The following is a 16,986-nucleotide window of genomic DNA, read 5'->3' as shown; positions in this document are numbered from 1 at the left end:
GACGCGGCCGCCCACCACCACCACCCATCACCAACAGCTACCACCCACTACCACCACCCACTACCACCACCCACCACCACCCACCACCCACTACCACCACCCACCACCACCACCCACAGCTACCACCCACCACCACCCACCACTACCACCACCACCCACCCCTGCAGCCTGCACCCACCACTACCACCCACTACCACCACCACCACCCACCACTACCACCCACTACCACCACCATCCACCACCCACCACTACCACTCACTACCACCACCACTCACCACTGCAGCCTGCACCCACCACTACCACCCACTACCACCACCACCCACTACCAAAAAAAGACAAAGATCCCCCGTATAGCCTAAACATACTGTAGGGGCAAGTGCTGTTAGCGAGCACCTATCAAGGCCGGCACGGCACACGAGGGGGTGGGTGGCCAACACCACGCCCGGTCGCCTTTGTCTCCCTAGTAGCGATGTTTGTACATTGCACCAGGTACTCATTTGAGGCTGGGTCGACCTAGGGGAGGCCCAGGACAGGTTCAGGTAATCGTTGCTGGTGTTGGCCGTGAGTGGGGATGGTGGTGGTGGTAGTGGGTGGTGGTGGGTGGTAGTGGTGGTGGGTGGTGGTGGTAGTGGTGGGTGGTAGTTGTGGGTGGTAGTGGTAGTGGTGGTGGTAGTGGTGGTAGTGGTAGTAGTGGTGGGTGGGTGGTAGTGGTGGTAGTGGTGGGTGGGTGGTGGGTGGTGATTTGGCGCCCCTGGTTGGCATTCATTCACGATGTCGGTGGCCTCGTCTCGTCGCCCCTTCCCCCGCTGCGCTCTCGTCCCATTTGTGTTTTGTGTTTGTTTTGTATTTTTGTTGGGTTTGTTTTGTGTTTGTTTTTTGTTTGTGTTTGCTGTGTCTTTGTTTTGTGTTTGTTTTTTGTTTGTGTTTGCTGTGTCTTTGTTTTGTGTTTGTTTTGTGTTTGTTTTGCGTGTTTGTTTGTGTTTGCTGTGTCTTTGTTTTGTGTTTGTTTTGTGTTTGTGTTTGCTGTGTCTTGTTTTGTGTTTGCGGTGTCTTTGTTTTGTGTTTGTTTTGTGTTTTATGTCTTTGTTGTGTGTTTGATGTGTGTTTGCTGTGTGTTTGTTGTGTGTTTGTGGTGTGATTGATTTGTGTTTGTTGTGTGTTTGTGTTAGTTGTGTTTTCTGTGTTTATTTTGTGTTTGTTTTGTGTTTGCTGTGTGTTTGTTGTGTGTTTGTGGTGTGATTGTTTTGTGTTTGCTGTGTGTTTGTATTTGTGTTTGTTTGTGTTTGTTTCAACATCCGTCACTCGCAATGGGTTTCCTGCGGGACTGTCGTCGGCCTAATCGCAGTGCTTTTCTGTTGTGCGTTGCCCCTCGTTCAGCAGTTGGTGTGCATCGATTATTACGCGGTGTAGCGTGAGCAATCAAATATAATCGATTTATCGGCATGTCGTTATGTTACAACAACAACAAAAACCATCAACAAATTCGTCAATAACACTGCGGCCTTAAAAAGACATCTATTTATTTACAAATATAAGACAGACGACGTTTCGGGCAATGGCCCTTCAACATAGAACACTGCATATTTCTCTGCAATGCCTGGCCGGTAGGATGCGTTCTGTTAGCCACGGGAGCGCCGCTGAGACTGGGACAAAAAAACGTGATTATTATCGATTCGTGACTTGATTTCTCTTCCTTTTGATCGATACAAGCATATCGTTCCATCTGATAGATGATGCTTCGACTTGTGGTCGTTGGTCCCGTTGACAAGGAGTCTCTATGCCACTCAAAGGTAAGGGTGTAAATTAGTCCTGCTATCGCACGCGAAAAGCATCTCTCTCTCGGAAATCCCCTCTGACAGCGGTGCCTTGGCCTACTCTTCCACGCTCGCCCAGACGCCGAGAAGGTTTCGCTGCGCGCGGCTTTCCCCAGTTTCTCGACAGCGACGCGACTCGCGTCACGTGACTTCTAGAAACCGCACCGCGCGCGGAGCGCTTCCCAGAAGAGATTGCGCAATCGGCAGCGGTGAGCGGACGAGACGCAAGATACACGGCGAGAGAGACACACACAGAGTGACCGAGAGAGATTTATAGTGAGACACACACACACAGAGATTCAGAGTGAGACAGACACAGAGTGACAGAGAGAGACACACACACACACAGAGTGACACAGAGAGATTCAGAGTGAGACAGACACAGAGTGACGGAGAGAGATTTATAGTGAGACAGACACAGAGAGAGGCAGAGAGACACACACACAGAGTGACAGAGATAGGTTTAGAGTGAGACACACAGAGAGAGAGAGACACACAGAGTGACAGAGAGAGACAGGTTTAGAGCGAGGCAGACACACACAGAGAGAGCTCTGGAGCGGACACTTTTCGGGTAATTACATCACCGCCGTAGAGACCGCGCCTGTTCACCTGTTCGCTCATTCAATGCGACTCGTGGTGTTAGGTGCTTAGCGAGTGAGTGGAGTGTCGTCGTGGGCTGTGTGGGTGTGTGTGGGAACGCCCGCATTGCTGTGCATTGTCACGAGAGGGCCGATCTCACTCGTCCGGTCATTCGGACGAGGAATGAATGAATGAATGGGCGAACATCCTTTTAAGTGACAGCCGGCATCGGTCGCACGAGGCGCAGTCGCTGGGAGACAGAGACGCGGGGACATTCAGAGACACACAGACACAGACACACACTCGATAGACAGAAACAGAGAGACAGACACACACTCGATAGACAGAAACAGAGAGACAGACACAGACACGCACGCACAAAATAGAGACACACACATCGGCGAACACACGCGTAGATACACATGCGCACATATAGACAGACACAAAGAAAAAGATCCCCCGTATAGCCTGAACAGACTGTAGGGGCAAGTGCTGTTAGCGAGCACCTATAAAGGACAGCACGGCACACGAGGGGGTGGGTGGTCAACACCACGCCCGGCCGCCTTTGTCTCCCTAGCGGCGATGTTTACACATCGCACCAGGTACTCATTTGAGGCTGAGTCGACCTAGGGGACGCCCAGGACCGGTTCAGATAATCGTCACTGGGTGTTGGCCGTGAGCGGGAATCGAACCCGGGTCGCCAGGTTCGTAGCGCAGCGCGCTAACCGCTGCACCACCGCTCCACACACGCAGAGACGCGCACGCATAGACACACGCAGAGACGCACACGCAGAGACACACGCACGCACACGCAGAGACACACACAGAGAAGCACACGCAGAGACACACACAGATACGCACACGCAGAGACACACACAGAGACGCACACGCAGAGACACACACGCACGCACGAAGAGAGGCACGCAGACAAGGTGTCTGAGCGACATCGCCAGCGAGCTGGACTTTGACAACTGTTGGCGGGGATCGTTGTTCGATGAGCGACGGCCTCTGCACGAGCCGGAGCGTGGTGCCTCTCGCATGGCCTCGGACCCAGCACGTGCAGGGAGCGGCGGGGCTCAGTCCGACTCCGACCCCGAGGTAAGGGACGTCTCTCGCCGCGCGCCACGACCCCCAGCTCCGCGCGGACATTGCCCTGCAAGCTTCTCTTTTAAATCCGTGCGGATGAAAGGAGATGGGTTTTTTTTTGTAAATCTCCCACCGCTCTACCCACCCACTCGCCCCACGACTGCAGTTGGATATGCAACTGTTATCCAAACGGACACGTGTTTCACTCGATTCTTTTATTTCCCCGCACCACTGCTGCTGCTGCTGGGTTGTGGGCAGGAGTAGGAGTTATTGGCGTAAGGCACTACCGCTAGATTACAAGGCACGCCTATTAATATGAATAAGAATTATAAATAAGCATACTAACCTATATTCTTTGGGTCTTTAGGTAAAGTCACGGAGATAGGTTCTTTGAACCCATCTACGAAAGACCCAAATAATATGAATTCCTACAGTCACGAAAGCTTTAAGTCAAGATATAATAATCTATTCTGGATTTGAAGTTTTCGTGACTGCAAGAATCCATACTCTTTGGTTCTTTCGGTAAAGTCACGTAGGTGAAAAAAAAAGTAAAATAAAAATATTTTTTAATTTGTTTATTTTCACCTACGTGACTTTACCGAAAAAACTAAAGAGTATAATAATCTATGTTCAGAATCAGAATAATATACTGTATTGTCCCACGATTATCATCATCACCATGGGCCATGGTCCATCCACTGCTGGAATGACAGTCTGCGTCAAGTCGCCGCCACCTCTCACGATGCTGCGACGTAGGGATCCACTCAGCGCCGGCACGGACGAATTGATTTAGCCGCTCCTATCTCTTTGGCGAGACGTTCTCTCTGGCGCGTTTCATTCCTTCGCTACCACTCTGTTATTACTTTTGTCGTTGACCATCAATCATCATCATTATCCTCGTCCCATCTACCCCTATGTATGTACGTTGAACTTCTTTCGCACCGTACGTAGCCAATCGTGCTAAGGTGCGGCGGAAGGGCAAACAAACGAAACTCAAAAAGCAGTTCCAAAAGAAGCGAGTTTTCAATCGAGATGATGATTTAAAAGCGCATAGCTCCGGTGGCTTCCTAATATCGGTAAGAAGAGCGTTCCAGACGGCCGCAGAAACGCATCTGAAAGCGTTGCCGTGTCCTCCTGTCCCGTTTCTCTTGAACAGAGTTTGTAGCCCGTGCGGCATTAACATCTTCACGTTCGTGAGATCGCGTGGATTCACCGTTGTAGTCGTTGTGAGTTTCATTCACGAGAACGAATTAAAATTAGCTTGAATGTGGAATGCCGAAGTAATTCCCGGAACACCGCTCCCCGGACAGTTCTGTCTGATAATAAAGCTCTTACTAACTCGTAGTTGATGATATTAATACTGGTCACCTTGTGAGGTTGCCGCCGCACAGTCTGAGTCGCTCGCTCCCCGTAGACTCAGAGACGCGACGAGGAACCACAGACGAGCAGGAAGGCAGCAGCCACGCAGCAAGTTGACGCTACCAACAATTGGCCAAGCTCTGCGGTCCTCTGCATATGAAGACTGTGTTAGCGGCCATTTCACGAGCGTTCACATGTGGGAGGTGACGGGAGCATCCGGGAGAAAGATCAACAACGTATGCGAGGGAGAAACACTCTATCCCATACAGAGGGAACAGGTGGGAGTCCACATTCTGCTGCCAGGGTGTGGCGCCCACGGGAAGGGCGTCTCACAACCTTTCTGTGCGGTGATTCACCAACCCTCCCCGCTGCCTCCACAGTGCTGAATGACAGGCAGCCAGCCAGCCACGTGCCGAGTCAACACCGCCCGACAGGCCGTTAGCCAGACGGCAGCTGGTTGTACTAAACACACTCCTGCGGAGGGAGCTGGGAGGAACGTTGGGTTGCTCGGTCAATGGCCAGGGTCAACGGCGGCGTGGTGTATTCCGCAAATATGCCCGACTGTGAGGGCGGGCACAAGCCGGCGTGAGTAGGTTAAACGTTGAGTTTTATAAGGGCACCACGGGGTGATCAGCCCCTCCCCACCCAGCCCCACCCCTCCCACCCCCCACCCAGCCCCACCCCTCCCACCCTCTACCCAGCCCCACCCTCCCCACCCAGCCCCTCCCCACCCTCCCTCCACCTCTCCCCACCCTCCCTCCCCACCCAGCCCCTCCCCACCCAGCCCATCCCCACCCTCCCCACCTAGCCCCTCCCCACCCAGCCCCTCCCTCCCTCCCCACCCAGCCCCTCCCTGCACGACGGACGGACGGACACAATAATCCCCTGTGGGCTGGTGTAACCAGGAGGTTCATACCAGTAATAAGCCCTCTTCCCCAAGGCTGCGTCAAGCGTAGGGATCATCCCACCAATACACTGCGACGTGGCGCTGGTCAGTGCGGGGCTGCTGAAGGCATCACAACCGGTTCGAGGTATTCGCCGCTGATGTTGTCCCCTTGGCCGGGAATCGAACTCAAGCTGCCGTGTGGGTTACATCGCAGTGCGCTTAGCCAGCAACCGGTGCGGTGCCGGACCCTAGGTGCGCAGCGGTGTTTTCCAAATCGCAGGAAACAACCTCGCAAGCTCGCAAGCTAGCTATGACAGACGAACTCTCCGTGCCGTTCAGTGGCCGATCTAGCCCCCCCCCGCCACATCACCTCCAGCCCCCCTCTCCATTAGTCGCCGATGCCTCCTCCCCCCTCCATCCCCGACCCTCTCAACAAAACGCGGGTCGCGGTTGCGCAGTTGGGCAGAGTGTCGTGAAGGTCGAGCAAGCTCGCGAGCGAGTGGCCGCGCAGTGGAAAATGGCCGAGCTGTACCGCGCTGGCCCACCGCTCGGCACGTCGGACTTTCTTTCGCACCGTACGTAGCCAACCGCGCTCAAGCCGTTGAGCCGGAAGCGACGCGGAAGCTTCGTGGAACCGGGAATTGGCCGAGCTCCGACGCCAAAAAAAGACCAAATCGTAGCGCGATCAGACGACGCGAGGTTTCGGTGGGGGAAGTCAGAGAACGAGCAGAGTCGGCATCGCGTGGCAAGATTTTAGTTTCGGTGGCTTCGGGAGGGGGGCGGGGGGGCGGTTTGGGTGCGCGGGTGGAGGTCGTTACAGTTCACGCGCACCGAGCCGCAGACAGAGAGACAGACACGCAGGGACAGACACAGGAACGGGAAGAGACAGCGGAAGACTGAGATGTCACCACGACTTTCGTGAGGTCGGTGAGAGAGACGGCCGCCTTTGTCTCTCCAATTCCGTTGAGGGCAAACACGCATTGTCGGTATCACCCGGCGGAATAGGGCGTGGGTGGGGGGGATGCCAACAATGATTTTTTTTGGAGGATCGCATCTCTAGATCACGTGCGCGCGTGTGCGCGCGTGCGCGTGATCGCGATAGTGTAGCGGTTAGCGCGCTGCGCTATAAACCCGGCGGCCAACACCAGTGACGATTTTCTGAACCGGTCCTGGGCCTCCCCTAGGTCGACTCAGCCTCAAATGAGTACCTGGTGCGATGTGTAAACATCGCCACCGAGGAGACAAAGGCGGTCGGGCATGGTGTCGCCCACCCACCCCCTCGTGTACCGTTCGGCCTTCATAGGTGCTCGCTAACAGCACTTGCCCCTTGATGTCTGTTAAGGCTATACAGGGGATCTTTGTTTTTTTTCATCGCGACGTCACCACGGCAGCCTCGTGCGGGCAGCATGGCTCTGAATGAGCTCCAGAAGAAGGAGGGAGGACGACTGGCGCCTCCCGTTGGCCGCGTCCCATGCGCCACGGTTCCATGGGCCGGATCTCTCGTGTCATAAAGTAGCCAGTTACCCGGCTGTTTTACACGGGAGATCCGTGGTGCTTGATCACAATTGGCTACTTTACACGTGCAATAAAGTAGCCAGTTACCCGGCTTGTTTTACACGGGAGATCCGTGGTGCCTGATCACAATTGGCTACTTTACACGTGTAATAAAGTAGCCAGTTACCCGGCTTGTTTTACACGGGAGATCCGTGGTGCTTGATCACAACTGGCTACTTTACACGTGTCATTAAGTAGCCAGTTACCCGGCTGTTTTACACGGGAGATCCGTGGTGCTTGATCACAATTGGCTACTTTACACGTGCAATAAAGTAGCCAGTTACCCGGCTTGTTTTACACGGGAGATCCGTGGTGCTTGATCACAATTGGCTACTTTACACGTGTAAAGTCGCCAGTTACCCGGCTTGTTTTACACGGGAGATCCGTGGTGCTTGATCACAATTGGCTACTTTACACGTGTAATAAAGTAGCCAGTTACCCGGCTGTTTTACACGGGAGATCCGTGGTGCTTGATCACAATTGGCTACTTTACACGTGTAAAGTCGCCAGTTACCCGGCTTGTTTTACACGGGAGATCCGTGGTGCTTGATCACAATTGGCTACTTTACACGTGCAATAAAGTAGCCAGTTACCCGGCTTGTTTAACACGGGAGATCCGTGGTGCTTGATCACAATTGGCTACTTTACACGTGTAAAGTCGCCAGTTACCCGGCTTGTTTTACACGGGAGATCCGTGGTGCTTGATCACAATTGGCTACTTTACACGTGCAATAAAGTAGCCAGTTACCCGGCTGTTTTACACGGGAGATCCGTGGTGCTTGATCACAATTGGCTACTTTACACGTGTAAAGTCGCCAGTTACCCGGCTTGTTTTACACGGGAGATCCGTGGTGCTTGATCACAATTGGCTACTTTACACGTGTAAAGTCGCCAGTTACCCGGCTGTTTTACACGGGAGATCCGTGGTGCTTGATCACAATTGGCTACTTTACACGTGCAATAAAGTAGCCAGTTACCCGGCTTGTTTTACACGGGAGATCCGTGGTGCCTGATCACAATTGGCTACTTTACACGTGTAATAAAGTAGCCAGTTACCCGGCTTGTTTTACACGGGAGATCCGTGGTGCTTGATCACAACTGGCTACTTTACACGTGTCATTAAGTAGCCAGTTACCCGGCTGTTTTACACGGGAGATCCGTGGTGCTTGATCACAATTGGCTACTTTACACGTGCAATAAAGTAGCCAGTTACCCGGCTTGTTTTACACGGGAGATCCGTGGTGCTTGATCACAATTGGCTACTTTACACGTGTCATTAAGTAGCCAGTTACCCGGCTGTTTTACACGGGAGATCCGTGGTGCTTGATCACAATTGGCTACTTTACACGTGCAATAAAGTAGCCAGTTACCCGGCTTGTTTTACACGGGAGATCCGTGGTGCTTGATCACAATTGGCTACTTTACACGTGTAAAGTCGCCAGTTACCCGGCTTGTTTTACACGGGAGATCCGTGGTGCTTGATCACAATTGGCTACTTTACACGTGTAATAAAGTAGCCAGTTACCCGGCTGTTTTACACGGGAGATCCGTGGTGCTTGATCACAATTGGCGAATTTACACGTGTAAAGTCGCCAGTTACCCGGCTGTTTTACACGGGAGATCCGTGGTGCTTGATCACAATTCCACCACCTCGCCAACACTCAGATTCTCTCCACATTTCACGGTGAACTAAATAAGCGTGAGGGTGTTTTATTGGCGCATTTCCTCCATCGCTTTCGTTAGAGTAGGTGCTAAAGTATCATTGACGAATGGCTTCCGTGCGGAGTTTATTGTTTGCCTTAACTTTATGATCGTGTTTCAATTGTTGCACACGACAAAGTATAAACGTGCGCACGAGCACAATGTGCTATGAAGACGGGCAACTGCCTGACGTGTTGTTAACCGAGCCTACGCGACAGTGCCACTCAAAATAGAAAGTTTGTTACCATCAAAGGCACACGCCCTGGTTTGGTGCATTTGCCTGTTAAACCGAAGCAGCGCAGTTTGCTCAGAACGGAATTGAACAATGCATAAGCGTCAACGCTTATCGAGCCATTGCATAGAAATATGTAATGCTCTATGAAGAAGGGACATTGCCCATCACGTTACCTATTGTAAGTATACATTTTGATACATCGATTTGCCAAGAATCTGGATCGTTGATTTGCCAGAATGCTGGCAAATCGCCTGATGAAGCTGTTGTAATCACCGGCGAACGTAAATCTTCTGGGTTTACTCTCCAATAGACAGGGGGCTCAAGTCGTAACTCATCGGCACGTGTTGCTGACGTGACAAATCTTGATAATTGGCTGTGTCGGGTGGTGGTGGTGGTGGTGGATTAACGATACATTGAAATTTACGCGAACTAATCCCACTCCCCGCTTCCCTTCGCCTCCCCCCCCCCAAAAAACCCCATTCATTATGAATAACATCGATCGCGAAAGCCGACTTAGAACTGCGTGTTCAACTTGCGATCATCATTCTCTCTCGACGGTGTTCCCTCGCTCTGTCGGCCAGGACTCCCCGCCTCGCCCTGGGGGTCGCCGTGGCACGCGGCGCGAGAAGAACCGCGTGGCGGCTCAGAAGAGCCGGCAGAAGCAGACGCAGCGGGCCGATATCCTCCACCAGGTATCCACATCGATGGACTGAATGTGTGCCCCTGTCTTATTTTAGACTCGTGTAAAGGAGAGCCGACACGAGGTTGGGAAGAAGGGGTGGGGTGGGTGGGAGGGTCCGTCCTTTAATTTTCTCCAGTCCACACTTGCCTACAGGCCCCTCTCCCAATATGTTCCCCGCCAGAATGCCCCCCCCCCTCCTCCTCTATTTCCTCGCCTACTCCACCAACTCTTCCACTGTTCCCGCTCCACTGCCCTGCCCCCCCGACCCCCCCCCCCCCCTTCCTTTTGGCAGGAATCCTCTCCATGCCCCTTAACCCACTGTCCTTATCCATTCCTAACCCCTGACATCCCTTACACTTGTATATCTCTCTACGTATGTTGAACTTCTTTCGCACCGTTCGTAGCCAATGGCATAGTATCGTAACATGGGACCTTTTTGGCCAGTATCAAAGAATACAAAATAATAAGAATAGGTTATGCCCTTTCCGGCGATAAAACAGGTGTTAAGATTTGCAAATGCCAAATAGATACATTTTGCAAAGGATTCAAGTCCGCATTATCCACACGTACTTGTGGTGAACATGATATAGCTGCTCATCCCGGAGCTATAAATGCTCTGAAACGTGCATCGTCTTTGTACTGTTCGCCTTTTGACGTTCTCTGGTGTAACAAAGGTGCGACTCGGCCATATAGAAGGCTGTCTGTCTGGTGTAGGCCAATCAGGTTCAAAGACTGCATATATAGAATTATCAGAGCATGTTTGTTTGCATGCTCACCACAAGTCGGTGTGGTTCATGTAGGTGGAAGTGTGGGGGGTGGTGGTCACTAAAAGGCTTTGGCGAAGGGACGGGACGGAGTGGAGGGGCGAGTGGAGGGGCGAAGAAGGGAATGGGCGATAAAGTCGTGAGGCTTCAAAAGAGGAATGGAAGGAGCTTAATGTGCACTTGGGTTTGAAACATTCAGCCGTAAGTTGATGTATAAGCATGGCCCGCGCAGTTTTGAGACCATGTCTGCGGAACACAGTGGCGACATTCCCTCGGTGATGATGGCCTCACACTATGGGAATGGAGCGAATACCAAATGCATCTTGCGCATGATAGCAGCAGCAGCATGACCACGCGCGCGAGCTAAATGTCAATGTCGGTGTCCGCAAACCACGAGAGGACTTAACACACACTCGTGATATATTACTTGGGTTTGACTTTATTTTATTAAATCTTGATTTTAAGAATCCATACTCTTTGGTTATTTCGGTAAAGTCACGTGGGTAGACAAATAATTGATGCTTCAACAGTTTCCCTGCTGCGATTGTCTCACCTGATGACGGTTGCTTGTGATGCGATCGAAACGTCGTGATCTATTTTAGTTTCTACCTACGTGACTTTTCCGAAAGAACCAACGAGTATTTATTTGAATTTCGATTTAAAGCTTTCGTGACTACAGGGATTTATCTTCTTGGTTGTTTCGGTAAAGTCACGTAGAAGGGAGATAATAAAATAATAAAAATAAAACATAATAAAATAATACAATTCTCACGACGTTTCGCCCACGAGACCTGTTATTGTGTTTTATTTTTATTATTTTATTATCTCCCTTCTACGTGACTTTGCCGAAAGAACCAGGAAGGAGTATTTATTTGATTTCCGATAAGGCTCATACCACTATGAGACCTCCTTTGCCAGTGGCAAAATATAGTAGTAGGTTTTAACCCTTTAAACTGGTACAAAACTGACACCTTTATACAAGGCATCATGTTTGCAATAACCACAACGCAAGCAGTCAAAATGCAAACAAAAAGAAACATCTCTGATAATGGTAATGATATGCACTGTCCTTGAAGTTGATTGGTCCACACCCGAGCCAGCTTTCCTTAGAGCCTAGTCTCCATTGGTGTTGGACCAGATGACGCCAAAAGGCGTACAACGCATATCATTACCATTATCAGAGTTGTTTCGTTTTGTTTGCATTCTGACTGCTTGTGTTGTGGTTATTGCAAACATGATGCCTTGTATATGCTATTATTTAATTTATTATTTTATCTTTATACGTGACTTTACCGAAAGAACCAAAGAATAATTCCTGCAGTCACGAAAGCTCCAAAATTAAGATTGTATAAAGGTGTCAGTTTTGTACCAGTTTAAAGGGTAAAAACCTACTACTAAGGCTCATCCCGTTTGGCCAAGTTGCCCGGCTCCATGGCGAGGTTACCTCGTGAGCACACCCGCCCCAACCAACAACGGCCTCGCGCGGGCTCCACGGCCGACAATGTCGTAGCGTTGCCCTTCAAACCCCCTCCCGGCTCCCCGCAGGAGAGCGAGACCCTGGAGCAGGAGAACGCGGCGCTGCGGCGCGAGATCGAGAGCCTTCGCGTGGAGCTCCACAGCCTCGACGCGCTCCTCCGGCAGCACGAGGCGAGGTGCTACCACGGCTCCGGCGGTGGGGGGCCCTCCACCGGGGTGCTCGCGGGGGGGGGCCCCGCACCCCCGCCGGAGACGAACGGCCCCATCTTCGCGGCCGCGCAGGCCCTCCACGGGACGACGTTTTCTGTCAGGGGGCCGATGGTGGCGGCGGCGGCGACGGCGTCCAGCAGCGGGGCGGTCAACGCCGCCTTTCCCCTGCAGCCGAACGGCGATTTCAAGTTTCCCTACGGCTCGTAAAGCCTTGACGGGGTGCATGTTTGAAGGCTCGGGTGTCAGAAACATCGGTTAATTTATTTGTTTGTTGTTGTTGCTGTTGTTGTTAGATGCACCCATGAATGTATTTCTCGACGGTTATTTTCCCACGACGTTGCTAAGACTAACTTGGAATAGGGCTTGCCGGCGTAAGGCACTACCACGATTGCATACCTTTGTATATTAATGTTATTGTTGCATCATATATGCCTACACACCACCGCAGCATGCTGAGGTCCAAATAAAACACTTTGTCCCATGACCAAAATCATTCCTGGAACAGCGTTCCAGACTATTCCGGCTGAAACTAAGACACTGTGTGTACCTAAGTTCTGGGAATTATTTTCAATCTTAAATCATGTTTCTTAACCCCCCCCCCCTCTATCCACCCAGTGTATATGTGTATGTGTGTGTGCTAAGACAAAGACGCCCCGTATATCTTTTACAGACTGTTAGCGAGCACCTATGAAAGCCGACACAACGTACGATGGGGTGGGTGGCAAGCACCACACCTGGCCGCCTTTGCCGAGTGTGTGTGCAACCACACACACTACGAAACCAGTGACCTGAGTTCGATTCCTGCTCATGGCCAACACCAGTACCGATTACCTGAACTGATTCTGGACCCCCCCTAGGTCGACTCAGCCTCAGATTTGTACCTGGAACGGTGTGTAAACATGGCTACTAGGGAGACAAAGGCGACCGGGCGTGGTGCTGGCCACCCACCCCCTCGTGTGCCGTTCTGGTCTCATAAATTGCTCGCTAAAAGCCACTTGCCCCAACAGTCTGCCGAGGCTATACGATGGGGGGGGGAACTTTGTCTTGTGCACAATCCTCTGGAGCGACTCTCCCTCGTTCTCTGACCAAGGGCAGAACCACGACTCAAGTCCCCTCCATCCCATGCCGCCGACTCCCCACCTCTCGTCGCTTCAAAACACCGCCACGCACTCCGCGCTCGAGACCTTGAGCCATGACGAGCACATGACTTAGTCCACTGGCCAGAGCAGTCACTGGTAACCACTTCAAGTGGGCAACACCTTCAGGTGGTACCCATTTACTCACACGGCCAAAGCGAGTGAGGTGTTCGATGGCACCGCTCATCGCAAGCGTTCATCGCACAAGTCGCCGTGACTGGCCACGCCAGAGACGTTTGAACCGCTGTGGTCGTGCCACCTTGGATGGCACCGACAAGTGAAATTTAGTGGCCCTGGGCTCGTGGACTCCATGAGACTCGAGGCGATTTCTCTCCCCTCCCCCCCACCCCGCCGTGCCGTAACGCGTTGTTTACGTGACACCCGTCAACACCCGTATTTGAATGTTGTATGCACCGTCCCGAAACATTTCATTCAATCCGATCAGCATTAGACTGTTAGCGGCGTTACATTGCTGTGCTTGTGTTTTTTTGTTGTTGGGAGCATCGTATTATTTCGCCGTGTTGTTATCCTGCACTCCTAGCCGCAGGCAATAGGCCTGCACGGACGCATTCGCTTTTCGTGGACAGCTGAGAGTGCGACCTGGGAGTTAAAAAAAAAAACCTTGAGATTCCACAAACCATCCATCCCCTCGTCCAGAAAACATGCCCTCAGCTGAGTGATGTGTCTTGCTCGATTGAGCATTGAGGGGGGGGGGGGGTCTCACCTTTCAGAGCGTTTTATAACCCAGATACTGTGACGGGAGCCTGTAAGACCATCCAGCACTGTGTAGGCAGCAGCGAGGGTTGGTGGATCACGTGCAGATGGTGTGAATCTCCCTTCTCGTGGGCGTCGAGGGGGAGGTGCCATACCGTGGCTCGCCAGCAGCAAGTGGATTAATCGCCATCTGTTTCCATCTGTACGGGGATTGCGTGTTGCTTCCCGTCGCGCAAGACATAGGGTTTTCCCCGGATGCTCTGGTTTCCTCCCACTTGTATAGGCACCCACCAATAATTGGCTGAAAACATCTTAAAATAAAAACCCATTGCAGGCAGGACCCTCCAGAAAATGAGTCCTTGGACTCGGTGTGGCTTTCCTGGATAAGTAAATTATTGTTTATCATTATTATTGATAAATGTCATTCGTAGTGGCGGGGTGGATGTATCGGTGTGTTGATGCTGCAGGCACTTCCCTCGTGATGGGCCCTGTGGATTAGGAACTGAATGTAACTTTCATTTCATGCCCTGGCTTGCCGTCATTCCCAGGTTCGTTACAAATGTTTTATATATAATTAAATAGTCATACATTGTGTCAATGTGTATATAGTATACGGTACTAATACGGTGTGTAAACATCGATACTGGGGAGACGTCGACCGGTACGAGGTGCTTTTAAATCCCACGTCCCCCTCCCGCGCCTCCACAACCCCTGGACTTCAGAGGCACTCGCCAGTAGCACTTGCCCCAAAAGTCTGAGTCGGCTACACGGGGGACATTTGCCTTTTTTTGGTACATATAGAGATGTGGGGAGCAGTGATTCACTCACTACGCAACGAATCCGGCAAACCTCAGTTCTATTCCTGGCCACGGCTAACATCAGTGGCAAGGGATATCAGAACACGTAGTGGTCCAACCCCCAAGGTCGACTCAGCCCGATGTGGATACTGTATCCGGATTTGTGTGCAAACATCAGCGCTGGGGAGACAATGGCGGTCGGACGTGGCAATTGTTGAATGCACCACCAGTGGGCTGACCACTGCTGGACGATGAATGATACTCGGTAGTGGACAATACATTTTTCTCTGAACTTTCAGACATAATGACCATCAACGCCTTCTAGCCGTGACGCGTCCTGCCCAAGCCAAACTTACCCTTCAGTGTGAACGATGCCATTAACCTGTCTATGTTCTCTTCCATCTAAACCAGCTCAAGCCTTTAGTAAATCACGTGACTTCAGTGTGCCCTCGCTCACATATTCACTTTAAGATGTTTTCTTGTTCATGTTTTTTGTTTGTTGCGGTTGCACCCGATTCAAGAGCCGAATGGCTCACAGTGCTATACCATATTCTTAGGTTTTTTCGGTAAAGTCACGTAGGTAAAAAATTAAAATGAATAAAAATAAAATAAAAAGGGCTCTACCAAATAAATGAAACTGAACTGAAACTGCTCCCCCCCCGCTCTGAACCAATCCTCTCTCCCCGCCACCACCCCCGTGAAAATAGACGCTTCTCCCCCGTGAAGCGCCCTACTGCACCCGCGTTCTCTCTTCTCCCTCTCACCCCTCTCGTCATCGGTAGCTTGGCCCGGTCATTCCTCCTCCCCCTCCTCCTCCTCCCACTCACCCTCCCCCCTTCCTGCCCCCAGTGCTGGTTTGTTCTCCCTGCTTGCTCATCTTGAGCCGTGCGCTCTATTTTTGTCCGTCTCGGGGAAGTCCCCACTCCACTCCCCCCCCCCTTTGTTGCGTCTCACTCCAACGGCGCGGTCTCTCAAAGCCTTCCTGGCGCACTTTTTAGTTTTTGTTCCACATTTTTTCGTCGAGGGTGCTACGTTTGTGAACCATGGCACTGGTAAGGATGGTTATTAAATAAATAAGTAACTATAGTCTGTATTACATGTGGCTTAACAGGTTTTAGTTTAAAAAAAAAAAAATCCCAAGGGCAACTTCATATTTCTAATGAAGTTTCGATTTAAAGCTTTCGTGACTGCAGGGATTCGTATTCTTGTTTTATTCGGTGAAGTCACGTAGAAGGGAAAAATAAAATAAATAAAACATAATATTATAAAATGTTTAATTGTTTTATTTTTATTATTTTATTATTTCCCTTCTACGTGACTTTACCGAAAGAACCAATAATATTTAATGAAGCTCTAAAAAAAAGCATTACTTGACCACTTTCCCCTTCGGCTGTGGACGCGAAATAATAGTTAACATGATAGTTTTTGTAAAAAAAATGTTTTCATATAAATAGCAAACTATTCGACTTCTCAACGCAGCGCTTCACTCTTGCACATCCAATTTGCAGGGTTGGCTACGTACGGTGCGAAAGAAGTTCAACATACGTACATACATACGTCCGTGCTATGTCGGAGCCCTGTGTGCGCATGTCTGTGTTGGTGTTTGTGTCACGATCGGTCGTCATTTTACTGCTTCTGTAACTCAGGAATAAAGTCCCCCATGTCAGTAACAACGCGCGTACTCTGTTGTTTATAGAGCCTGTTTATATAACGTCTCACCTCGGCACACTTTGAACGGAATAGGTAAACGTGCACCACTGCAATGCTATTGTAATGTTCTTGTATGGAGACGGAGTTGTCGTAGAGGCAACACGGTTTATTTATAATATAACAAGATACACTCAATCCCTAACACAAAGGGGTAGTGGCCCCTGTCACCCACAACTTGGGGAGGTACAGCCTCCGGGCTATCGTACCTAGTCACTCTGACTTCTCCAGCTCTCTGGCTGGCTAGACCTAGGGGAGGCTGACCCACCACTGGCCCGGTGGGTCC

General features: G+C 51.1%; 1 protein-coding gene across 2 annotated transcripts; it reads left to right on the top strand.

Annotated features, from left to right (window-relative positions):
• The first annotated feature begins 2,047 nt into the window (after positions 1–2,047).
• LOC133352728 (basic leucine zipper transcriptional factor ATF-like) lies at positions 2,048–12,985 on the top strand. Of its 2 annotated transcripts, none has more exons than XM_061568558.1 (3): positions 2,048–3,491; positions 9,796–9,906; positions 12,206–12,981. In XM_061568558.1, exons 1-3 carry the CDS (start codon positions 3,432–3,434, stop codon positions 12,551–12,553), a joined length of 519 nt encoding a protein of 172 aa, XP_061424542.1. In that variant the 5' UTR covers positions 2,048–3,431; the 3' UTR covers positions 12,554–12,981. The 2 variants fall into 2 exon arrangements, with proteins under 2 accessions (XP_061424542.1, XP_061424541.1); XM_061568557.1 differs by lacking the exon at positions 2,048–3,491 and adding an exon at positions 4,939–5,116 and having other exon boundaries at positions 12,206–12,985.
• The last annotated feature ends 4,001 nt before the right edge of the window (positions 12,986–16,986 follow it).

The sequence above is a fragment of the Lethenteron reissneri genome, chromosome 41 (genome assembly GCF_015708825.2).
Source record: "Lethenteron reissneri isolate LAM-NWPU_2019-01 chromosome 41, ASM1570882v1, whole genome shotgun sequence".
NCBI lineage: Eukaryota > Metazoa > Chordata > Hyperoartia > Petromyzontiformes > Petromyzontidae > Lethenteron > Lethenteron reissneri.
The sequence above is the reverse complement of the archived record's forward strand: the minus strand, read 5'-3'. Positions and strand labels throughout refer to the sequence as shown.